Source organism: Aplidium turbinatum, chromosome 5 (assembly GCF_918807975.1).
Source record: "Aplidium turbinatum chromosome 5, kaAplTurb1.1, whole genome shotgun sequence".
Taxonomy (NCBI): Eukaryota; Metazoa; Chordata; class Ascidiacea; order Aplousobranchia; family Polyclinidae; genus Aplidium; species Aplidium turbinatum.
This window is the reverse complement of record NC_137476.1, coordinates 26,893,703-26,920,247: the sequence shown is the minus strand read 5'-3', so window position 1 is coordinate 26,920,247 and position 26,545 is coordinate 26,893,703. Positions and strand designations below refer to the sequence as shown.

The following is a 26,545-nucleotide window of genomic DNA, read 5'->3' as shown; positions in this document are numbered from 1 at the left end:
TTCAGAGATATAAGTGTGTCGGACTGAAACGAAATTGTGCGTACGACAACGTCGCTTTAACGTGATGTAGACTTGCCATGTCGAAACAAGTCCACGCTACTTGAATTACGAGCTATTAAACCACGGGCAAACACGATAAAAAAACGTGTGTTGAAAGATCACCTCTGCATATTTTTGAAGCTTGTTCTGTGTGTCAATAGGGTATTTTGAAGCTGCAGCAATAAAGAATGGTACAAAAAATAAGCGTACGTCAAACTGAGGCTAAATCAGTTAGTCGATTTCATAATTAAACTTGTCAAAACAAGATTAGACAGTGTTTAATTAGCCTGTTGTATATAAGTTAAGATGACCGCTTTTTTACTGATACCGTAGTTAAAAAGAAATGTACTTTTTTAATTTTTGTAAGCTTGCTACTTGAAACAAAGAAGAACAGGTTGCACCTGTAATTTACAATGTTTCAGAATTAGATCAATTTCAGCTGGCAAAATTCACACTTTTTGCATTGATTCCGTATTTTTTGACAATGGTGTAATATAGTTTTCTAACTAGGAATGTCCGGGGAAGGTCTATAACTTGGTGCTAAAGCAACACACAAGAAAACAATTCTTAGGCAAAGCACAACCTAAAGCTCAGGATGCATAAATGTGTTTGAGTTTTTACGAAAAAATAAGCTACAGTATGCAATGCTTAAGAGCAAAATGGCTGGAAAGTCTGGTAAATCTAATAAAAAAAAAAATAAAGAGCCAGAATTATACAGTAGATACTAAAAACATGATCAGTAAACGTTTCAAACTAAAAGGCCAGACAAATAATAGCAGTGAAGATCAAAACAGTCCACTACTCCAACGTTTACTGAAAATGAGTTTACTGTCTACATTGTGGGCCCTTTATGTTTTGATTACAATATACTGTTTTGGACGGATACATTAAAATCATTAAAAATTAAAACCAATGTTAAATACTATATATTTCAATCAAAATGTCAATCACAAATAATTGAACAGTAGACGCCTCTTGAATCATAATAAAACCACTTTGATAGATGATTCAGTGTTTAAATATTTATATTTATATTCCAGTTTTGAGGATTTTAAGTCTATCCAATCGGAAATCTGTGATTTTTGGAGGTTATTTATGGTCAAGAACAGACTAACACGCCAAACGCCACCAAAGCGTTCATGCTTTGTTAGATTGGAATCACTAAAATTTACATTGATAATTTAAGGACTAGCCTGCGCAAGGTAAACCTACATCAACCGTTTATCAGCCATTGATACCTCAATTAAGCATCTACTAGGTCCGACACTACTAGAAGAGTGAGGTTAGGTAGGCTACAGTTTATTACGGTTGGCATAAAAATCATCATAATTCAAAGTCACCTGACAACCTTTCAATAGAAACAATCAAACTTCCTGGATGACTATTTTTAAAAACAAACTTGGCAACACTGTCAGTTTGAAACGATTTTCTGAAATATCCACACGGTTGCAAAAAATTCAGTTCAAGCTTGTGGTTCCATTACAATTAAAATACACCAAGTTCGAGCAATCTCTCCTTTAGAAACTTAAAAGCATTTGTGTACATAAAGAAAACATTTGCTGTGTGCTCAGTGGTTATGTTTAGTATCGTATTGTAAAACACACACACAACTATGAATGCGTCTTTGTTGAAGATTTTTTTATCACTCACGTCCCCATAACCTATGTGACAAAGTAGAAAAATACCATGCTTATTTCTCCAACGAATTCCTGCATAAAAAGCTTATTGTTAACAGAATCTCATTACCAAAATCACATTTTATAGATGTTCGTCACAGGTTAGTTCAAACACGTTTGTAAGGAAAAGCAACATGAATAATTCTTTACCAAGTGACGAAAACACCTTTTTACAAGAGCAAATAGTGTCGGGACAAAACGAATTTCCTCCACCTTATCCTCAAAGAACTTCAGATCATTATCAACCTCCGCCTCCGCTTTATCAACTGGAGCACTCTTCTCAAAATCCTTTGCACTCTTCTTCTTCTCAAGTTCTTCGTCACCAAAGAACTCGGACTTTATCAAAAGATGCAAGCCCAGCGCATTCTATGTCTTCCAGCACTTTCAGTCCAGCCGGAGCGATACCTGAGTGTTCTCCCGAAAGAAATCTAAATTGTCCAACAATTTTAGTTCAAGCGGAAACTCCTTGTCCTCCTGTTATTGAAACCCCTGTTTCCATGACAGCGTCAAACTCCTACATGCCGGTGAGTTAAGAAATATTAAAGTAAGATCGTGATTTCAAAATTACTTTGGATAACGTTAGATTACATTTTTTCTGTTTCAAGATTTTATGCTGTCTGTGGCTTTGAAGATATTTCTACAGGCATTCCACTTTAATTCATTCTTTGGAAACATTTACAAACAGGGATGAACAATAGGGTTTAAACAATCCCTACTTATTGTTTAATTACCTTTTTCACGTCTTCCTTAAGTCTTGATATTTGCAAATGATGTTTTATACAACAGCACAAAATGTTTAGGTTACCATACTACCAGTAGGCCTACATTGTTGGAAATCGTGGCAGAACATCAGTTTAATACTTATGCTTTCAGTTTTTGATGTTAACATTATGTTACCATCTATTTAGAATAGAATTTTTATCCGTGTTGATATTATCAGAGTTTTACTTTATTCACTTGTTTACTTTATTTGTTTGTTTTACGTATTTTTCAATTTTTTTTACATGTGCTAGCTGAAGATGCTATTATAGCCTACTAATAGCGAAATCCATTTCTAATAAATTACGGTATGAGGTTAGATTGTTGTGCAAATGCCAACATTTGATGAATAAAAAATAACAGTACCTGTCATATTATAGATATATTATGCGTTATGAGAAAAGTAAATTTTGGGATACTCTGTAATGTTGATCTTCTTCGATGTCGAATTACAAGATTACGAGACATCTGTGCTTTTGAGTATCCGTTCTCCATTACTTCATGCAGCTGCATCATTCGTGAAGTGGCTACGTAGTAAATAACTCTAGATAATGATACAAACAAGCAAAAAGTTTTCGAAAAACTTATTGACTTCTTACGTTTTTACTTTCAAGGGAGACGTGATGTCCCCGAGAGGACAACTGCCAGAAAGATTTTCAAAATTACGAGTCCAGTCCAATTCTGTTGTCCCTGAAGAAGTTACTTTCGCAGACGTAAGTACCTAGTAAAAGTCTGCAGATGTTGAGTTAATGCGAAAATTGTGAATTGTTCTGGCGGGTAGCTAGGCGAATATGAAAAACTTAAGAGTAATAACGAAGGAGATTTAAAAAAAAAAAATGGAGAATTTTAGTGTTTGAAGTTTGCAATCAAAAATTTTGAAGTGTAAGGCTTTCTTTATGGCTGTAAGTTCTGAAAATCCGGCTGTAGGTAAACGGTACCTCTGATTTTCCTACTATTTTTAAATCTCTTGTTTAAAGTTTGTTTTATGTTTAAGTTTTAGAAAAAAATGCTAACAGATTCACTTAGAAAAGCTTTTTCTAAAAGCAAACTTCCTAAAACCTCAATATGTAAATTTGGATTAGACTAAATTAACTTATTTATTGAAATTTAACCCATTCTATACCACGCAATCAACTGCTCCCTTAGCTACTCCTGTGACGACAACGACTTAAAAACATTAAAAACAATGCTCTTATCTGGCTCGGACACAGGCGTGACAAGCTATGAATGAATAAATCTATTGAATAGGGTATGATGGGGAAATATTGTAATTGCATTGGATATATTGACGTACAATAATTTGTAACTCTTTAACATTCGTTAAAAAAGGATACAGCTATGCGCTTGAATGTAGGCTACAATTTTCTACTATCCAAAACTCCGTGTATCTTTTCAATGTCACTTGCAATAAGTGAAAGTTTAAACCCGATCTGTAAAAACAGGACCGTTAAGAGAATAATTAAGCCCAGGGCCAATGGGAAGTCTGAGCCCTTCAAACAAGACATTTTCCTAACCAACAATAGGACTCCAAAGAAAATGTGGTATTTTCTTTGTTCTTGTCTCTCCTGGAAAGATCCCGGACCTCTAAAATTATCCCAGGTCTGGTCTAAAAGTACTCCCGAGACCCTTTGTCAACGCCTCTGAATGAAAGCATCCATCTTTCGCATAAAATATCTTTGTTTCGATACCGTTTGAGATGAACGTATGTGTTTTGTCACGTCACGTTATGACACACTTGAAGTTGGGCACATTGCACGTGACAGTAGTCGTCATCTTTTGATGTTGTAATGTTAATGATTTATCTATTTTTATGTATATTGCTCCCCCTCCATAAACTTAATAGGACATTATTTTAAAGACTTCTCGTCAGTTTGCTGCTAAAAATTTTTCACATAGTTTTGCTTTTCTTGTTAAATTTATAATTTAAAACGTAGGGACAACATTAAGATCACGTAGATTTTTTCTTAAAAAATTTTGCGCGCTTGTTTATTCAATCGTCTCACTTGGATGATTTGCAAAACAGCTTGTTTAACAACTTTCAATCGCTCTCAACAAACTATAACGACTGGCCATGTTTACAAAAATGCAACGTGTTTCGATGTGAAACAAGGAAAACGTAGACAATTTTCAACCATCGGTGACATATAAACAACTATTCCATGAAGACTTGACATGATTTAATGTCAATAGATCCTTTGAAAAGAAAGTTTAAAAATAAATGCTTAAGTAAACGATTTTCATACCAAAGACATGGCTCACCAATTCATGTACATTGAAAAACTATGGTGAAAAAAGGTAGCACTGTTTAAAAACATATGTTTAAGTAAGTGTCATTTTGTGTGAGAGAGTTTACTTGATCTGTGCGTATTTGTTTTCAGACTTTCACAGCTCCAGTCGATGTCCAACAAGCAGATTTCACATACAGCCACACTGGATTTATGAACTCAGATTTAACTGGTAATTTTCATAGGCGAACGCTACATTATTACAGTGGGAAATGATAATACCTCGATCTCTTTTTAATGTTTGCCAATGGTTATTACACGTTAAAATCCTCCTTTTTTAAAAAAGCTGGCGCTTTCTCCCTTTTAAAGCGTTTAATTCAGAACAAACTAGGTTTTCTATAATAATTCGCATCGCGAACTATGCAAACATAGATTATTGAATGCCGTCCCAGCCTTTGTCGCCAACGAGCTTAGCTAGGATAGCATTATTAATTCAAACAGCGATTTCAAGTGCTCCACTGTGTTCGTTATTTACTGGATTTTTCTTTAAAATTATCAAAGTTATGACAAAGTTTTGGCGCTAGTCTGCATAACTTAGAGCTTGCCTGCTGTGACAAAAATACTTTTCTTTGGCAAAAATCCCGATATGCTATATTGGAGTTCTTTTGAAGATAGAAAATTGGAATTAACTGATTTTTGGCTTGATCTTGTGTAAACTAAATTTGCTAAACTTAATCGAAACTTGTCTCATGGGTTATACTCTGCTTTTTTGTTCAAAATTGAAGATAAGTGTGAGATTCTTTGTAGCCTACGATGTATTTTTTTGCGACTAAATTGCTCTCAGGTCTAAATTTTGGTCTTGAAAAGTTTGTTCCAATAAATTTAATATAATTCCTTTGCATACGTAGGCTACACTAAGTTCTTTCTTTTCTTTCAGAAGGATTTGGTATTTGGTCTTTATGGCGTCAATATAAAAAAGCTTTTGCAACAAAGATTGGTTGAAATTTTATTAGTGTTTTATTACAAATCTTTAATCGTGCTACTATGTAAAAAATCAACTATTCTTTTCTTCAAAATTAATACTGTAGGCTGCTTATTGGAAAAATATATAGCTCTCTTTCAAGCGTTAGCTTTACTCACAGTCTTGTATGATGATTTTTTGTTGCTTATATGTGATGTTGACATACGTGCAGCAAATGTCAAGCACCTAGAAACGGTGCTAAAAGCTCCTTTATTCTATATCTAGCAGCGATGTTTATTTGGCCAGTCAAGCAGTGTTTTGTCGATGATCCTAAACTCTCAATAATGGAGCATATTGCTTCGGCCAGGTATTGTTGTAATTTGTGTTTGATTGACAATTTAATTAAATTTTGAAATCCATTTTTGACATCAATTCAACTATTTTGTTTCAAGACAACAATGACTGTTGTTTATTTTATCAAACAAGATTTTTGAAGTCACTAAGTTTTTCACTGTAAAAATATCTCTAAACAATACATGCTACAAGTTAACATATTTGTAAGCGGAATTTGTTACTTACAAACTTGCACGTCTCGGTTTTGCAGAACTTTCTAAAAATGCTTTTTTCCATGATCCGAGTTCCATCATTCTCTACTACAATATAACTTAACCAGTTTTCAATAAGATGATTGAGATAGTAAAATTAGAGAAAGTTTTGCCGCTACAATAGGCTACTTGTAGTAAGTATTTTTGAAGCATATTCTTAAACGTAGCATACTGTAATTTTCGCCGGATACCAGCATTTTGAAAGTTTCTATGAATTGAAGTCCTTAACGACTTTGGGTGGCGAGTTTCAGTCTAATAGTTTGTTGCAAACAATGTCAATTTTCGATGTTCTTTCTAAATTGCTTTGTCCCTTTCGTGCGTGGTATGTTTTCCAATGATTTTTTCATGTAAAGTTGACACGTGACACGTGTAATCCTCATTCATCGATCATCAAAATCTTCCCAAAACAATGGAAGATTCTGAGTTTGTGTTATTTGACACCCTTCTGTTCTCTCACTGTCTGAAATTGGAACCTTGTTGTATATGATATCGCAAATACCCAAAAAGGAAACGACTCCTGTTTTGTCTTTCAACATAAGTGTAAAGTTGTCAGACCATGAAATACATAGAGTGTTATGATACGGTACGCTAATAGGCTATAGTAGGTCTTTTGGCTGAAATACAGACAAACGAGAAAGCAAACTGAACAATGCAAAACTGCAAGTTGCTGCATTTTGCTTGGCAATCGTCCAGTTCATATAAAATTAGCTTGCTTCTGAAATAGATACATTGAAGAGCACATTTTAAACGTTAAATTGCATTGTAGAAACATCCTTATTGTCATCAGCCACCAATATCGTCTTATTTTTTGCAATTTTACTCGCACTCAAAGCGCTTTCACTGTTTATGTTGAAGCCTAAGACAAAATTCTACAGTGAAAAAGAACTTTATGAAGCCATTTGTGGATGAATTGTTTGAATATGTGTCTAGTGTCGATTTGAACGTTTTCGTTTTCTAAACAACGCTTGGCTTTCATAGCTAAAACGAGGAATTAAAAACGAAAGTGCTCAGATCAAAAAAACAAAGTTTGGTTTTCTTTAGTTCTCTTAGTTTTGAACTTAAAGCCTAGTTCAAAATAAAACTAAATTCAAGACAAAAAAAGTTTGCGTCAAAACGAAATGTTTCGCAAATTCGAATAGCCCTAATTTCTATTTTACACATACGAACACGTGGGCTGCAATTTTAAGAAATTTCTGAATAAACCATTAAATAAACCGAACAAACTTCGACCATTGTCTGCCAATGGCTGTTTCAATGCCACATAATTCCAAACATTCAGAGTTGCCATCACAACAGCTACAAACACAACATCGTTTATGTAGTTTCTAAGCTTAGACAGCGTTGTAACGGCCTGTCCTGTGGATAAGTATTAAACCATTGGTTTTCCACTTGGCTGTGCGCTTTGTTTATTGAGACAAAGCTGAAACCCCGGCGAGCTTTCGACAATGTCCCGGATGAACTAAATGGATTATGTATAGAACAAATTTTCCGGTTATTAAAATTGACTGTTTTAACTTAAATAAATGCACGTATGCTATGTCTGAATAATTAAAAAACGCAATTGATTTAAAAGTTTGCATTATTTGATTGACAGTTATCTTGTTGATAATAACTATATATATATATTATAGACTATTTGTAGTTTAAGCTGTATATTCAGATAGGATGATTTATAGAGATTTATGACACAAAGTCACATGGTAAGCCTTTTACACAATGTCTCTGCTTTCCTTGCATCACTTCGGTTCAGTTCAACAGGCCATAGCCCTGAAAAGGGGCGTAGACATTTCTCTGTAGAGCAGCGTAGGCTACTTTTTTATAATATAGGCCTAAGAGAAATCATGAGCTATGGCTGAAAGAGACGCCACTTCACAATCGACCGCGTGCCTTTAAGTGTCTTGCCAAAAACACAACCACATGCTCTTGAGCGGTGTCGAACCGGCGTCTTTTCGACTGCAGTACAGGGCTCTCACCACTCAGCTATGCAGCCGATACTGATCAGCATCATTAGCCTATTATCATCTGACTGACTACACTACATGTTAGCAATAGTCTACCATCTTTGAAAAGTATATAAAATCGAATTAAATCAAAAGGTTGATACATTGCTTAACCCAATGAAAAAAATCAAATATTAACTAGGTTAGAGTAACAGGTTTTACAGTATGTTTTGTGGCACGACAAGAAATCTTTCTTCCAAGGCTGTATCATGTTTAATCCTAGCCTTCTGCTGAAGATGACGTGTTATTTTAAATCTGGCTTGAAGTAAAAAAAAACTTGTCAATGAAAAAAGCGTCTTTGTTAAACAAGATTTTTTTTACAGACAACGAAAATTCCAATGATTTACCATCATTTCACCAACAAAGCAGCGGCAGTGGTTTTCCATCTGAAGCTGCTCCATCATTTTCAACGGAATCATCGCATTTTAATGACAAAAGCACCAACAACCACATAAAGATTTCGGTTAAAGTAGAGAATCCAGATCATTTAGATGAATATATGAAAAAAACGGAAGAATCTCTTGATCACTTTTCTCAGCCGCGAGATGATAAAGAAAGCTACAAAGTGGAGTCTTCATTTGGAGAACAAGATTGGGCTGATCCGAACTCCATGCCTTTGACTACAGAAGCCACTCATATGCTGCAAAGTAATCACCACTTTTTACAGCCCACCAACCCTCAGACGCCGACGGTCAATCATCTTCATGTGCAATCTCACTTAAGTCCTAACAGCCACAGTCACTCATATAAACCATTGGGAACATCTAATACCTTAAACCCGTACAAAGTTTTGCCTCCTGTTACTCCTACCGGTTCTTTTACTGCCCATCACGTCAACCATGAAGACTTTTTGATCCCGCCTGGGAGCGCTATGTCCACAATAAGTGGTCTGAGTGGCTTGTCTCCGTTTCAGGGTTTTTCTCCAATCAACTCCACATTGGTGAGTCCGAGACATTCAGCAAAATCTGGATCGAGAACTTTATTCTCCGCTGCTCGAAAACGTACTTTGTCAGTTTCACCTCTGTCTATGGATGGAATCGATTTTAATTCACTCATACGAATATCTCCGAATTCTTTACTTTTTAGTAACGGATCTCCTTTGCCACAGACCAGCAGCAACGCTTTAGAGTTTAACGGAACATACGGCCACTTAGGAGCGCGAAATATGCTGACTCCCTCTAACGGGACGATATCACGGCAGTTGCTAGTAGCAACTCCAGGAAGTGTAATGGCTCAAAGTGAACAGCATCCGGCTCCACAATTAGGAGAGTACATGGCTGGGGCATTTTCAAACTTGTTTGAGCATGAAAATACCAAGCACGGAACAAACCAATCCTATCCACAAACCAACGTTTCCCATCCAGTTTCTGGATCTTCCTTAGAGCAAGCAGATGCAAACTCTCATCTAGCACAGGGGAGCAAAGCAAACGAAATGCAACCTCCACACAACATAAACTACCCCCCGTTTTTCGATTTTAACAACTCAGGAAAACAACCAGGAGCAGAAGATCTTGAACGACAAGGTGCCCAGTCGTCATTTTCTCGCTTATCCTCACAAGTCAAAAGCACTCATCATCCCCCTTCCAACGTAATGTTAAACCAGTTTCGTCCTCCTTCTCTGCCACCCTCCAGCAGTAGGGGAACTTCAGAAGCAGTAGTCACTTCCAAAGAAGGGTCCATTTGGATTTGTCGTTGGTTAGAGTGCAATTTAGTTTTCAAGGTAATTTTTCATAGATATGTATATATTGGACAGGATAATTTTAGGTCAAAATTGAAAGAGAACTTTATTGAGTAAAAACTGTTTGAGACAAAATGGTGCAAATTTTGTTTTAAAAGTTTTGAAAACACTTTTGTTTCAATCCCTTGTACCGCTAATTTATTGGCAAATTTTCGAAAAACATTTGCGCAAGGCGCATTAGCCTACTTTATTTATTTTGGTACTTTATTTTAAATTTTCAGGTGTCTTGTCTTAATTTGGAATGCTCAACGAAACACAGTTTCTTGGGTTTCAAAAGAAAATTAAACAAGATGTTATACTAAGAACGCTATTTCGAAAAAAAAAAACTTAAGCAAATTTGCATCAAAACGAAGCAAAGTATTTTCGAATTTTTTTAAAAATACGACACTTTAGGACAGTCTTAGTTTATCAATACAAGAAAGTAAGTTGCATGTTTTACAGCTAAAGTTGAAATGTTGTCCAACAAAATATACTTGTTCATTAAAACGTCTTGATTTCTGTTAGTTGAACAATTTAAAAAAATAGTAAAAAATTATCTATTGTTTTTACAGCGAAGAACAAACTTGCCAACAAAGCCCTCCCAATAGATATTTATTTTAACTTATACCAAACTGTATACGTGTGGTCTTTGCTTTGTTCGAAAACGAATTGGTCGTATCATCACATTGCACTTTCATTTTGAATCCCACCTATCAGAGGCAGTAAACGATCTTTTACAACGCAGCGGTATTTAATCAATCAATTGTTTATTTTGAATAGGAACAAGAGGAACTAGTTAAACATATAGAGAAGATTCATATCGACCAAAGAAAGGGGGAGGAATTCACTTGCTTTTGGGCTTTGTGCCCGAGAAATTACAAGCCCTTCAATGCTCGCTACAAACTATTAATTCACATGAGAGTCCATTCAGGGGAAAGACCTAACAAGTGCACGGTAAGTAATTAATTGGGTCGAAGGAAGTTTGATATTTGACTTTGCAAAACTGCTGAGATATTTTGCTAATATCCATATCATTATGAACGTTTCAATTTTATTACACATGTGAAATATAGGTAGAAGATTTTTCATTTCTCGAAACTGCAGTACTTTTCGTCGGAGTCAGACTCTGTTGAGAGTCTGACGAAAAGTACGCTTCTGCAGCTTCGAGCAATCAAATACCTTTTCCTTGCCTTATTCAAGTTCTGTGCCTCAAACCATACTCCAAGCTACATGTGGAACAGCAGCAAATTACTGTAGCTTCAGCAGGACGTGAGCGTGATGACAAAACATGTCGATATTTGCTTGGAGAAACACATTGATTAAGTTATATGCAACATTCAACATACTGTGTGTGTTCGAGCAATGTTATTTTGGGAGTTTTTATGCATGTGGTTTCAGCACTTCTTATACACAACTGATCAAACGCTTACCGATGGCATAATTCCACTGTAATCAATTGTACATGTGCTTAAACTCATTGGCATCAAGTAATGTGCATGTAAATATGCTGCCGAGATAACGTTAGGCTAGCCACCAAAGCGTTGAGTCAACAATAAATGGGAAATGGCTCCGCAATACACAAGTTTTAATGTGCGAAAACTTAACATGCTATGACCATGCACAGAAAAAGTGCAAATTGTGTGGCTGAAAACATTCCTGACTTGGGAGGACTTCAGCATGATACAAGAGCATTATCTTCATCATGTGATGAAAGATGCTGTAATGTATCAACACGCAAACCACTTCCACCACGTCTAATGCTTTTCAAGGAAAGCTCTTTCAATAGGCAAAGATACTGTCTTGGAATTTTTCTAGCTCATATTTCTCAAATAATTTTCATTCAAAATGCACAGATCTACTTTGTGGTAAATCAAATATATTTACGACATTAGATAGATAAAATTATGAACATAAAAGCCATATTTTTCATCGTGTTTAAACAGCAATGAACTGGACAAATTCAAACATTACTGTCTTCTCAATGACAGCCAGGTATGTCTGTAAGATAAGAAAAGAATTTACATCAAAATCAATCAAGCCACTAGATAAGAGAACATTTCATGTCCGACAAATATAGTTTACGTTTCACAATAATTTATTTCTAGTAATTTTGAAATGGACGTTTTGAATAAATTTGCTTTGCAAGGTAAAATACTAGGAATAACCTGTGTACAGCGCATAATCATAGAGATTCTATTTCCGATTTCGATTCATTAAATGCAAAGCCAACACAAGCGCATAAACATGGAGTTAACCGTTTTTAACAAAAGTCTAATTTCTATTAGTGTGGTCAATAGACGGCATTCCGTGAGCAATATAAAAGATCTACTTTATTTTTGTGTATAATTTTCAGCGAAAAATAACAGTATGCCTTAAACAAATTCATAACTATAATCCAAAAACTAAAATCATACTTATTAGAAGCAAAAAAAAACTGTATGAAAACCAATGTATCACTGCAGACGTACGTAAGAAGAACAAATATTAACTAAGTCATCTTCACTATTATATAAAAACAAAGGCAAATAAAAAGCTTAAGCAAAGGAATAATAATTTCATTTTTTTCTGATCATAAGATAGAATATCGAAGATTCATCCATTGCTGCTTTGAGAGAAGTCCATCCAACAAATCAGTGATTTGTTACACCGATATCTGAAGACATAAAAAGCAATAGCAGTGCATAAAAATGACTGATCTCAATGGATTGTTCTTTTTCGCTTGACACCAACAACCACAAAATCGATGAGTCAAACTCAGTCAAATAAATGTCTCTGGGTTGCAAGCTATGCTGGTGAGAACAATTGTGGCCCATGATAAGTTCTAAAACTGCTGAAATTTTTATTACAAAGCTGACTTTGACAACAGGCTAAAAATAAGTTTATTTTTCGTTTGCATCACGATGTTTGCGGACAGAAGATTCTGGTTGTCATTCGTGTGCATGAGCGATATATCAATCAGCTTTGGAAGGAGGACACAATGTCTTTTGATAACAGCTTGCAACCACTTGCAAAAGCCTTAGAAATATCTTGTTAAAGAAAAAAATTTCAAAACTTAAAAACGTGCACGACTTTTCTATGAAAGATGTATCAAAGGGTTTAGGGTGTGTGGGCTCCTATTCCGGAAAATTAACTTTAAAGGCCAGCTTCGCCCGCTGTTTGCAGGCCTCATTGCGGCTCGTCACAGTATTTCATGCGGCCCGCGTGATAGCCTTCTAGTATGTTTTTGAAAATTCAAGCTCAACAATTCTCTATATAAATTTTAAACTTTGTGTGTTCAGCAAAACACGGGATTTTCACGATCAGTGAGTGAATTTTTTCGAAGCTGATATATTTTTAATTAATATTTTAATTTGCATTCTTGATTGTGTCGCCAACGTACATCAACTAGCACTACGAAGTTGAAACTATTGCATAAATGTTAACATTTTTTGTTTGTCAACGTTGCATAATCCTAAACAATGCATCTGCATGGTGTAAAACTACTTTTTCTCTTTTAATGAGCAAGCAATTAGTTCAGAATCTTTGTTTTACAAGGCCTATCTTTTCTTTTTACACAAGATTTGCTACGTAAACGTAGTCTACAGCTTTTGTGACATTCCCATACCTATTTACATAATATATGAATTGACTTCTTTATTCGTGCAGGCCGCCGCGAAACCATGTCTACTAATCATTATAAAACAATTTAAAGATTATTTACATAGATACAACTCATATGTTCAGATTGAAGAAGTGTTTCCAAGCAACGAAATTTGATTTATAATTTATTCAATTTCCTTTTAGTTTGAAGGATGCAATAAAGCTTTTTCACGACTGGAGAACTTGAAGATCCATCTTCGTTCTCATACCGGAGAACGGCCGTATATATGTCAACATGTGGGCTGCTCTAAGGCTTTCAGCAATTCTTCAGACCGAGCGAAACACCAAAGAACTCATTTGGACACGGTAATAGCTAAATTGAAATTTATATGACTTCGTTTTCTTCGACAGTTGCCACCAGCTGATCCAGGGGAGACACTTTAACTTGTGTAAACGTGCCACCTCTCAAAAAACAAGAAAAGTAATTATATAATTTGACATAGGCTAGCCAATATAAGGACAACATTTTGTAAATGGGTCAAAGTAACAACCTTTCCAGCATGGCACGTAATTTAAAAATGTAAAATACTGCTTTGCATGGGTTTATCTAAAATTTCCAACTGTGACACAAAATGGGACACTGTGGTTACTAACAAGCTAAAGGTGTAGTCTAATAAGTTAAATTATTACTGTAAGTAACTTGTTAGAACAATTTTCTCATGCATTTTTGTTTTCAGAAACCATACGCCTGTCAGTTTCCTGGCTGCAATAAACGTTACACAGACCCTTCTTCCTTACGCAAACATGTAAAAGGGGGACACACCACAAAAGAACAGACAAGAAAAAAGGTAAGAAATCAATGCATAGACATGCTTTATTGCTGAATCAAAATTGTTTTACTTAATTGCCCATGTTTTGATTGCATCATAGGATGAAGCTGTTAAAAAAGATAAGGTGAGAGTATAAGTAGTGAAGTGCATCTAATTGATATAAAAGTACTACATAATGCCATTGCTATGTTGGCAAGAGAAAAACATTTTCTTTTACACTTTGTAAGTTATGAGCATAAACGAACATGAGGTTTTCCTTTTTGTGGCCGCCTTGAGCAGTAAGTAGGCTACTGTGCTCACATAGGCTAATACAGCTGGTAGGTATGTTGCTAAGGCCACAAATCACATGTAGCCTACTTAGCTTAAGTGGACTATAGTTTATCTGTTTATTACTTTTGCTCTTAGATTGAATTCATTCTCTTTTCTAGTTACTTGTCACAACTTCCGTTAACTCAGCGTTTTAATTACTGAACAGATAAAATAAATAAGTCAAACAGATTGCTTGATAACAGGTTTGTTGGCCAAGTTTAAATGAGAGTTAAAAAATTAAAAGTTTATTGCTGACATCTGTTCGACATTAGACATTTATAAAACTCTCTTCAACAGGCAAAGGTTCAGAGTTTTTGTTTGTTTAATTGACTTTAACTTTTGACAATCGAATTCCTTGAATATGAAAGATCTTGAGCAAATTTTCGATTTGCCTTAACTTGTGTAAACAGTTGTGAGTGCCAGCAACTGAACTTTTATCTTGTCAGACAGTTATGAAAGGTTGGCCATCAATTTGCATTGGTTAGGTAATTTACCTTTCTATTTCGTCAGTTAATCGTAAACTTTAATGTTTTGAATCTGAAATGTATTTTTGTCTGTTGCTAAAATAAGATGAAAGAAATCTGCTTTGCAACGTAGGTGTGCTACCGTTACCAGTATTGTCGCCTCTGAAATAGTTGATATTAACCTCCAGACCCATCACAGAACTGTTACTTCTGCAAATTTTGCTTGATACTATGTAAAGCTTTGAGTGGAAGTTAGTATTTCACTGTAAGTCTTAACTGCTCTCCTTATTACGTAACGTTTTATTTTATAAAGGTCTAAGCTCTCATGGGTCAATATTCCACCAAATTTAAAGAGTAAAAGACTACACCTATATGACTATCTCTGTAAATAATCGATGGGAAAATTTTCAAATTTTATTGACATTCTAAAGGTGTGCTGTATTCGCATAGTGTTTAGAAGGAGCGATTTTCCTGACGTCAGCACAAGGCTGACAACTCACTAAAGCAGAAGTCGGTCACTCTGTTGGCATGAATTAATGGTGCGATACTGATGAGATCAGCCTAGTGGGCGAAACACGTGTCTATCGCTGCCACTTTTTGCTACACTTTAATGCTGAGAAACGCATGCTCTTGTGCTTAGGCCTGGTTTATGGGGGGTACTAAAGAAACCATTTCAAGAGTTCCAGGGGTCCGTCCGTTCGGTTTCGGAAGCAAACTTCCTTTGCCTTTTCGTTGTTTTGAAGTTCATTTTTTTTATGTGATGAATTACGTTTTATACCAAGTCGATTTTATAAAACTGTTTAAATTTTGTTTATTTTTTTTTTCGACAAAACAATCTTTTTAAACACACTTATCAATTTATTGTTATGTTTTGGTAACTTTATTGTAATTTCAACGAGTTTAACATGTTTTATTACACACAGAAATACATCATAATTCAAATCAGCTCAAACGTTTTCGACACGTAGGTCTACTTGTGTCCTCATCAGCAATTATTTTACATCTGCAACATACATAAAAATAGGAATTAGAAGATAAATCTGACTGTGCATTATGGTAGTCAATGATACAGCAAAACGAACTTTCTACTGAAGCTTTATTGTAATTCAACAACAGTTCGAATGAAATGAAACAGTTATTTGATGTTTCTGAAAAATTAGCTTTAGCCTACTTTGTGACAAAATACTGTATGCAGTAACACCGTTGACATTGGAGTCCAAGAGATACTTTAGGACCGGGGATACGTATGGGATACTTTTGGACCGGGGATACTTATGGGATACTTTTGGACCGGGGATACTTATGGGATACTTTTAGACCGGGAATACTTATGGGATACTTTTGGACCGGGAATACTTATGGGATACTTTTGGACCGGGAATACTTATAGGATACTTTTGGACCGGGGATACTTATGGGATACTTTTGGACCGGGGATAATTATGGGATACTTTTGGACCGGGGATACTTATGGGATACTTTTGGACCGGGAATACTTATGGGATACTTTTGGACCGGGGATAATTATGGGATACTTTTGGACCGGGGTACTTATGAGATACTTTTGAACCGGGAATGCTTATGGGATACTTTTGGACCGTAAATACTTATGTGATACTTTTGGACGCTTTTGGACCATAAACTTTAAAAAACCACCTTGTATTATTTGGATATGGTGTGTTTTTCTGAGAAATGTCTTGATCTTGGCCTCAAGGATCTCATTGGTACGGGACTCATGTTAGCCTATTCTTTTAACGTCTCTGTGTATATGTTTCTATAGGCTTTGACTTTGTGTTATCACTATCTTTAGTATCACCAGTCTTAGAAAAACTTACAGTCCAATGTAGGCTTTCGTGTCATATCGCCTTATCTTGGCAAATAGTTGTTACTAAAGGTCACATAGAACTATAAGCCATGTTACACTGCAATGTAAACTCAAAAACACCGCGATGACTTGATCTGCGTTCTAATTGCCGAAATAATCAGGCTGAGAAAGCTAAATACCTATCACTTTATTTCAATCTTTTTTTCAATATTATTTTTTACTATTTGTGATCACACCTTCAATAAACACTTCATGGTATCAAGGTGACTCAAAGCTAAAGCAATTAATTAAAAAAATTTCATTGCCATTCGATCAATCAAGCTTTATTCCAGCAATCGTTTAATGTTTAATTCAAGTTTAAACGTAGTTCGATTTGATCAGCGTCCTTTTTTGACGCTAAATAAACTTTGAAGGATAAATCTGGAGATTTTTGACAAAGGATTTTGAACGACTGACATCGTTGTTTTTCTTCGGAGTATTAAATCCATTTCGGTTGAATCTTTGAATTCAAGTTACAATAGCAAAGTTAATAAGCAACAGTCGCAAAATACATATAAATTCAGGCAAAAGGCAAGTTGTCCAACGTGTTTAAGTTGCCTATATCTCACTCGGTTTAGTTTAAATACAATAACGTCTTTTATAAAATTTGCGAAACTACTTTTGTCGTGAAAGTCCATCTATAACGATGTGACGTCATATGACATCTACAAGATGATGAGCGGTTTCAAGAGATATAGCTTAAGTTGAACATACTGTTAAAACTTTTGTTTCAGATGAGAAGTTTGGACACTGTTAAAAGTGAAGGGTTGGTTGACTGTCTCACTATTCAACCTCTGCATCTACTAGCTCACGAAGAAACTTTAGGACTGGATCGAGGTACGTTGATTGACTAGAATAATACACTTTGTAACCTCAGAATGAGAAAGAATCTTAGGCAGTTTGGATCCTTGCAAAAGATGTATTCCGTTACCGTAGACCCATTCACTTCATCTATACCTGGTGGCGCTAAATGGAAAAATGTTTTCCAATGTCCGCCCCGTTAGCTCAGTGGTTACGCGCCCGGCTCAAGATCACGCGGCGCTGGTTCGACTCTCGGGGTGTGCGCTTGAGCAACGCATTTCAGGACTGCTCTCCTTTCAGTGACACCTAGTGAATGGAATAATTCCAACCTCTCAATCTGAAAACTTCACCCTGCCAATCTCGGTAACCGGCCCTGCGTTAAGAGCCTCTACAAGTATGCGAAACTACCAGCAATAACCTATCAAGGCTTTTTCAGTCCGAGGATAAAGATTCAAAATCAACCAACCAACCAATAAGCGAAATGCCTTCAATTGCACTTACAAACAGCTAAAACCTCATTGCTTTATCTCACTACTGTTTCATTTGTAGACCTAAATATCTGTCAATTCTAATAGGATTGTTTCTTATTGTCATTGTTTCATGAACACTTTAAACAAACAAACTATGTATCTCGTAAGTTATAATGTTATTTTGAACGTACACGCCTAATGTGTCTACTTGTTTATGCTGGCATATGTCTTATGGTGCATGGTGCATGCAAGTGAATTCGTTGAATTGCTCTCTTCACTTCGTATGGATCACAAGGTCTAGAATAAGCGCTTAATAATATTATGATGAAACAGTTGTTTTCTGTTAAAAAACTTTCTCAAAATGTTGTTTTAATCCGAATAAGCTATTATTCTAGCCCAGGGTAATCAACCTAATAAAAAATGTACTTTTGTAGGTGATGGGGCAGTGGGAAGTACAAATCGAAAAGATACTCATGGTTTGATGGGAAGTCAATCTTGTGCCAATTCTCCTCACCTCCAACCAACTAGAAACACTCCAGTATATTCATTCGGACATCCCCACTCTCAAAGTCCAAGAAATCAATCTAATCTGCATCCTTTTAATCCACTCCACTCCCATCAAGTTCGTCTTCCACCGAATCCGTATCATTTGCCTCCCATCGCATCACAAAACCAAAATAATGATGTATCCCACCAACCCAGTTCCCATCATTTTACGACTCCTCAACCTCCCTATCTTTCTCCGGCCAATCACGATCCTTTTCATCACAATGTGCCTATGTCTCCTCATCCTTCTTACTCTCATCATGTGGAACACAATGAAGAGTCTTTAAATCTTCAGCAATTAATGCCTCCACCACCTCCACCTCTTTCACTTCCTGGGACACATTCTAATCTCCCTCACTCTAATGTGAATATTGTCTCAGGTAGAAATCATCAAAAAAATCCTCACATCTACATACAAAATATTTCCTCCAGTACGCTAGGTAACAACTCAGAAGACATGCCTCACATGATTCCACACCCACCGTCAACCCCAGGCTCATCTTCAAGAAGACCAAGTTCCAAAGGTACCAATCCTGGCACTATACTTTAACGATCTCCTGCATTAAAATATCATGGGATTTTACTTGAATGCAGCTTACTGATACAAAGATATGCCATAAAGATGGTTTCGTATAGTCATCTCTTTGTAGAGAGAAAAAAGTTTTCTCTGCCTATAAAACGTTGAATGGTAGTTTTATTAAATATTTCTGGAAACTTCCTTGGTTTGTATTATCTGAATCATCTCTTAATCGATTTATTTTACTTGGTGTCTTGATTAGACCTCCTCTGATTTTTCATTTTGTTTTCAATAGGTTACAACTCTAGTAACAGCGCATCAGATGAACATCGTTCACACCGTTGCAGCGCCAATCTCAACAGAAACTCTTTGACACCTTCTTACCATCAATCAAGCAGATTACGGTGGGTATTCTACTTTGCATTATTTGAACGTAGCTTAGCCTAACTATTCATATGATTCTGTTCTTGTACGTAAATTTACGAAATGTTATTTTGCTACGTGCAGCTCTATTCATTAAGTTTACTCGTCACACCTAAGTTTTTATTTACTTTAATACATCAATATAGGCTACTGGATAACTGTTAGTGTTAACATTAAATTAACTACAGTTGTCTTGTTAGTAGTCTAATATGCATGGTATGCTATACAAACATGACAAGCATTCGCAGGAAATACCTTTAAGATATTTTATTTGTTTTGTGTGTTTAGTGTCCATTCTTCTACCAGTTCAAATCATCTTGGCATGTTTCACGTCACTGATGGCGTAGGAATGACGTATGAAGCTGTGCAAAGAGCCATTTCTGTCAACAGTAATAACTCAGAACGAAAAGGTAGGATACTAACCCCTTTATGCTTGCGTCAGTCAATTTGAGATATAGACTTAGATATTCACATGAGAGATTGATTTTTTATTTGCAATAGAAAAAAAAAACTTTTATCTCAATAACAATGTGTAGCAAAGAAACGAAAAACGTAGTAACATATTTCTGGCCGACAGATTAACCAAAACACAATACGGTATTAACGAAACTTTGTGTTTGACAAAAACGCGCTCATTACAAAGAACGGTTGACTTTGTAGTCTTTTGTAGGCTACAAAGGTGTTTTAGCTTAAATATTCTTTTTGAGTTGCCGTTGGTTTAATCTTGATCGTTTAGGCTCCTTTGTTTCGTTGTATAAGAAAGAATTTGATTTGCGGCAAAACTTTCTGTTTCGTATTATACAGTATTAAGACAAATACATTTTTCCTCTATTTAATTAATCTTTTTGTTCCAATACGTAATGTGTTAATGAATGAGTTTATAAAGAATGAGTTTATGTAAAGAGTTAATGAATGAGGGATTCAACAGTTTCTCTTGCGAATGGAGCTATCTATAGATAGGCTACTGTAAATGCTCCTGATGATAAACTGATAATCTGCCGCCTTTAGTAAAGCATACAACACCATTATAAAATCAATTGCGCAGCCTATGAACTTGATTTTGTTGCAGGTCTGGATTTGCCACCAGGATCGCCATATAGCTATATGGCCAATACCGAGTCAATGAGAAGTCATGACTCCGCTGCTGTTTTACAACTGAAAGCTGTGGATCGTTGTCCAAGTCAAACGTCCATGGTGTTTGCTGATGGGCCAGTGTAACTTAATACTTCCTTACAGCAGTGATGAAACATTGCACACAGAAATTCAAATTCCGTGTTTCCCAACGTATTAAAAAAAGGGCGTTGGAAAATGAATAAAGTTGTTTTCGAAACTTGACTGGAAAGGGACAGCTTAGATCTACCATAAAATAAGAACAATAACATACGAAAAACAACAAACAAAATTTGTGTAACAATATTTTGACAGTATCACAACAGATTTGGAGTGAAATTTGTTAGGCTACTTAGTTAAAAAGCTTGATTTGGGTTGCACTTTGCTGCAATCAGGCTATAAAGTTTATCAGATTCAAAAAATCCTAAATTGTATTCACTCTCTCGTGAAATGTGCAACCTGTTGCTTTGCATTTTTTCCTTTTTGCATTGGCCAAGCTGGACGTGAAACTCCGGACGAACTAAAAATGGTAGGCCTTTAGACAGGGGTGTTGGAAACGGTTTACACGCCTAGCGTAGTGTGAGCTATTCAATTTCAAACTTTTGTTGCGGTAGGCCTATTTATATTTTTTGAATAGCCAAAATACATTATAGGATAATATGCTACTATAAAACTATCTTGGGCCCTCGTACGAGAGGCACGGAGAATAGTTCACACGGCCCTGTATGTTGTATTGCTTTTCACTCGCTACGTTTACTTAATGCTTATTTTTTACTAAAATAGAAAGTGATATTTTCAGAAAGTTTTATACTGTAGGAAGCCTGGGTCTATGTGAAGCCTAGCATGCTCTGGAGATTGTAGTCTATATATCATTAACGTTATTTGTTTTTTTGCCAAGATATTTACAACATTAGTGCCTCGTGGTGCAGGAAACTGTCAACAACAGTCAATAAAGGCCATGATAGCCTTTACCAAACGATAGCCTACATCTAATAGGCTAAAAAATTTGAAGTTGTAGGCCCAATCTACTAGCGTGTCGGCTATACCTTCCGGAGTGCATGCTCCTTGTTTGAAAAACTAAATTACCAACTTCAAACCCAAACAGCAAAACTTGTCATTTCTTCATTAAATTAACGTATACAGGCGTTTAATCAACGCAGAACTGACGGATTTAGCTGTGTAGGAAATTAATTCTACACGATTGACAATAAGGTTTCAGAGCCGAGAGAGTCATTGAACTCGGCTTATGCAATCTCTAAAAAGCAACTGACTAAATTTGGTCAACGTAGGAAGTTTAATGTGATTTTTTATTGGTTTTCAGTTTTAGTCGATTTAGTCGTAAACTGTGTTTCGACAACTAGTAAAACTAACAATAAAGAGGGATTATGATGACTTAATAATTAACTTGTTCTCGGTCAGCCATTTCTGTGTCTTCGATTGTATGTACTTTTCCAAGAAATGAGATTTTTGGAATGTACTAAATATTTCACATTCTATTCAAATTTTACGGACGGTATGACGGATATGAAACTTATTTTCTCTTTACTAAAATACCTATTTGACCCAGGAATGTTGTCTTGGTATAGGCTACTGGTAACGTAAAAAGACAAAGTATTTTAAGTCAATGCTGCTTATGTTTTTGTCTATTTGATGATGAATGAGCTCAATTTTGCAAACAAGCAAAAACTTCTTTAAATCTGCGCCAAAAGAATGTTTGATTGAAAGTAGCCTAAACAGAAAACGTTGCCCAGAATCCAGCTTACATAAAGTAGGCTAGATTCAAGTGTTGTAGGCAGTTCTTATGCATGAAAAGTTTATTGCAGCCTATTGACAAAATGAAATTAAAAAGGGCCTAAATTTTTTGGACCTAGCTAGGCCTATACTTATTTCTTTGCCTCTATCTTCTCTTTTTCAATTACAACCTAAATTTATCTAGAATCATTGCTAAAACAATGAAAACTATTAATACTACAAAAAGTGCTTAATGCTAAGCAAAAAAGCAAAGCAGAGCGAATTAAATCAAATATAGTTATTACTATCAGAATCCTTAACAGCCTGTTTCACCTACACGGATCATCAGAAGTTCTTATTCAAATAGAATATTCATTTTGAAATATTTTATTTAAGGATTCAGATAGTAATAACTATATTTGATTTAGAATCATTGCTATATTCATATTGTATTTAATTTAAGTCAAATTCATTTTTTATGGCTGGTGACTCGCTTGGCAACAACAGTTGGGCATCACTGTTTTGAATTGTCAACGTATGAGAATTCTCGCAACTTCACTGCCACGAAACTGTTTCATGCGACTGTGATTGTAGTTTTACACTTTGTAGCTTTTCATATAGGCTAAGGTACCGTATTTTCCTTAATGTTTCTTCATTTGTTTAATGTAGCACACTGATCTATTAGATATTTTGTATATACTTTTTAACACTTTTGCTTCTTTTAATTATTTCTGGTCAGTAAACCGTGTAGTATTTTGTTGTTGCAAAGTTACATTAAAATACAACATGAATGACTGAGTAACAAGAATGGGATCTCTGAAAGCCGTGATATCCGTGAAGTGCCGCTTAAAACAATGACAATCGAAGTTAGCTATTGGGATTGAAACTACACCAGAAACTATGTAGGCTACGCAAATCGCCAATTCACTTAGTTTCTCACTTTTTATCAGTTTCGGCAGAAACCCTGTCTTTATTTCAATTATTCTGATTTATCTTCTTTCTCAATCAGTTAGGCTAGCTATGTCTCCGACAAACCCTTGCTTGTGGAAGTGATTATTTGCTGTGCTAATTCGCAGCATCAGGCTACTGTATTTCATTATGAAGCTCTAGAGCAGGGGTCACCAACCTTTTTGCATGCGGGCCACTTTGGTACTAAGGAGAGCTGTGGCGGCCGCATTAATAAAATTTTAGGTAATAAGACTGACTTTTATGCTAGAAAAGAACGTATCCAGCGTTACATGTTGTTAATATTTGTCTTATAATACCGCAGCAACAAAATTAGTCGAACAACGCTACTGCTAGGCCAAGCTCCTTTAACAACACTTTTGACTTTTTTAACAATGCCTAATAAACGAGGCCACTTGTTTTGTGCACTTATAGCGAGGCGAGCGGCTTCATCAGAATATTCATCGCCAAGCAATACCGGTAGTGGTGTTGTCACTTCGCTTCACAAAAGATATCTTGCCATTAACAGTTTCAGTAAACAAGGAAATGTTTGACACATCGCAATACAGGCAACAATAGTGACCTGCAAACACACCAGCAAAAAATAGGCTCCAATAACAAGGATAAAGAAACCAGTCACCAGCATGTAACAAACGCTTGTGGAAATCACCGAAAAAACGTTTCCATCGTAATTCATGAACAGTGTTCCCTTTAAAAAAGCAATTAGTTGGTTTTTCATATTTTTGTGAGAGTCTATAAAACCGTCTTTCTTTTATGATAGACAACTGTCACTTGCGGTGCTTATCAGCGTGGCAAGAATTTGTTGATTAACAACATTTTGCGATGCTTGCTTCGGCAGTGCATATACTAAAATTGAAACGATACAGAGAAGATTAGCATGGTCCCTGCGCAAGGTGACACGCAAAATCGTGAAGCGTTCCATATTTCTTAAAAAAACAAACAGTTGCAGTAGCCTACTAAGCTAAATATTTTCATAATACAATCAGAAAAAGTCTTTGAATTTATATATAATATTTTGCCAACTTATTATAAATTGAGTTGGCACACCGATCTGTTTTGCCAACAAAAACTTGCATAAAGAGAACACTGCTCGTGAAACACAATAACGATGAAACGCACACCAGTGTTTACATGACATTTGCAAACTTAAAATAAGCAACCCTATGCTCACAGACAGTGACGATCGGTGAGGGAAAGCAAGGAAAGCAGTGCTTACCTGAGCGAAAACTATGCAAAATATAATGACTGAATTCTAGGTTTAACTTCTTATTATTTTTATCACGTCTATTTTAACTTGAAAATTACTGTGTTCGTGACTAGAATTACTCGTAACGCTTGTGAGTAGTCTAAGTCCTCACCAAACCGCATGTCTTGCCTATAAATGCCAATTAACACAAACGCTCCTGTCAGAAACAACCACTGAGGCTTCAGGGAAATCAACTTGCAAAGTTGCTTTCCCCACGTCCAAAAACGTCAAAAAACGCCTTCGTTTTATCCAATCCTCACCCGTTTTGCAAAACGTCACCAGCTGCTTAGCCAATCAGATGTGTTATGGTTAGAGTTGCTTTCCTAGTGACGTCAATGCGTTCAATCGCTAGACTAACTGGTCATACGCACAGAATGGTCTCTCGTCACGGTACACAGCACAGCATCATAAAGGCGAAAAGATTGTTGCTGTTTTTTGATGTCTCCCGCCATGTACTTTAGCCTACTATAGCTTTCATAGTCATGCCTTTGCCCTTTTTACAGCGTTGATATAACGTTACTTCGTCAATGAACGTTCAGGTGCGGATGCAATATTTAGTTCGTTAAGCTTCTATACGCAGGAGGCAAACTTATCCAGCGTTTTGTACAAATTCCTTGCGGTTGTAATGTTTAGGCCTAAGTGTTAGTTTTTGTAGTGTAGCTGTAGGCCTAACTGAATATCTGAGAATGAACATTCATGACGAATTAAATATTTAGACAACTATTATTCCATGTCTAACACTGGATTTTGGTCCTGCAACGTTAAAATTAAGATTGTGCAATAAATGTTCATGACTTCTAAATATTAAATGGAGGTATGATCACGACAAAGGCGAAGCACAATTTGACAGATTTTTATTTTTGATTTGTTTTGGAAATGCTCTCAGAGCGTACGAAATTGAAAGTGTTTTTCAAAATTTTCTGGGGGAGGCCCCCAGACCCCCCGCTGGAAGTGTTGCCTTCGGCAACACGCCTTCGGGCTTCGCCCGACGGTAACGCCCTTCGTGCCTACTACCTTGCTGCAGAATATTTCCAAGTTGCTTTCCCAACGGTTTAAGCCACCGAACGTCACTGCTCACAGACATTTTCGAAATTCAAAAACAGACATTTTAATCAACCACTGGGACCGTGTGGCAGGACATCGCATTGGAATAGCTTTAAGCAACCCCCATCCAAAACTATAATCTGATTGGTCGGTCGGTGGAATCGTATGCAAAGCGAAAATATGCTTCCCGAAAAGTATTTTTTGCCTTCGTGCTCTTTAACTCCTCAAGAAAAGTATTTTTGGTTATACTTGTACGCTGATACATTCCGCGGGCCGCAGCGATACAGCGTGGCGGGCTGCCAGTTGGTGACCCCTGCTCTAGAGCACACCCCGCTGGTTCGACTCTCGGGGTATGCGCTTGAGCAACGCATTATCGGGACTGCTTTCCATTCAGCGGTACCTAATGGATGGAATAATTCCCCAGCAACAAGACTTCAACAATCGGAAACTACACTCTTGTCAATCTCGGTGAGCGGGTCTGCGTAAGTGGTCCAAAGCCTACAAGTATGCGAAACTGCTAGAGCTAAGCTCTCAAAGAAGCTTTTCCAGTCCGAAGATAAAAATTCAATCAATCAGTAAAAATGACGCGGTCATCATGGTTAGTTGAATGCTGATCAGACCTCAAACAACGGTAGCCACTTTAACATACGGTACCTAACAACT

The 26,545-nt window shown here is 36.2% G+C and overlaps 1 protein-coding gene and 1 non-coding gene across 2 annotated transcripts; both read left to right on the top strand.

Moving 5' to 3' along the window:
• Window positions 1-1,876: 1,876 nt before the first annotated feature.
• LOC145771081 (uncharacterized) lies at window positions 1,877-23,400 on the top strand. Its single transcript, XM_082582823.1, has 12 exons — window positions 1,877-2,239; window positions 3,089-3,187; window positions 4,853-4,931; window positions 8,589-9,985; window positions 10,763-10,936; window positions 13,766-13,927; window positions 14,299-14,409; window positions 17,763-17,865; window positions 18,734-19,369; window positions 19,658-19,766; window positions 20,074-20,195; window positions 20,855-23,400. Exons 1-12 carry the CDS (start codon window positions 2,084-2,086, stop codon window positions 21,001-21,003), a joined length of 3,297 nt encoding a protein of 1,098 aa, XP_082438949.1. The 5' UTR covers window positions 1,877-2,083; the 3' UTR covers window positions 21,004-23,400.
• Window positions 23,401-24,416: 1,016 nt separating this feature from the next.
• On the top strand, window positions 24,417-24,520 carry LOC145771428 (U6 spliceosomal RNA). Its single transcript, XR_014289218.1, has one exon. It is a non-coding gene; the product is annotated as a U6 spliceosomal RNA (small nuclear RNA).
• The last annotated feature ends 2,025 nt before the right edge of the window (window positions 24,521-26,545 follow it).

Excerpts from the sequence above, each read along its gene's own strand:
- LOC145771081 (XM_082582823.1), top strand. The coding sequence starts at position 2,084 with ATGTCTTCCAGCACTTTCAGTCCAGCCGGAGCGATACCTGAGTGTTCT. Across the intron at positions 9,986-10,762 it reads AGTGCAATTTAGTTTTCAAG|GAACAAGAGGAACTAGTTAA; the intron begins GTAATTTTTCAT and ends TATTTTGAATAG. Across the intron at positions 19,767-20,073 it reads CATCAATCAAGCAGATTACG|TGTCCATTCTTCTACCAGTT; the intron begins GTGGGTATTCTA and ends TTGTGTGTTTAG.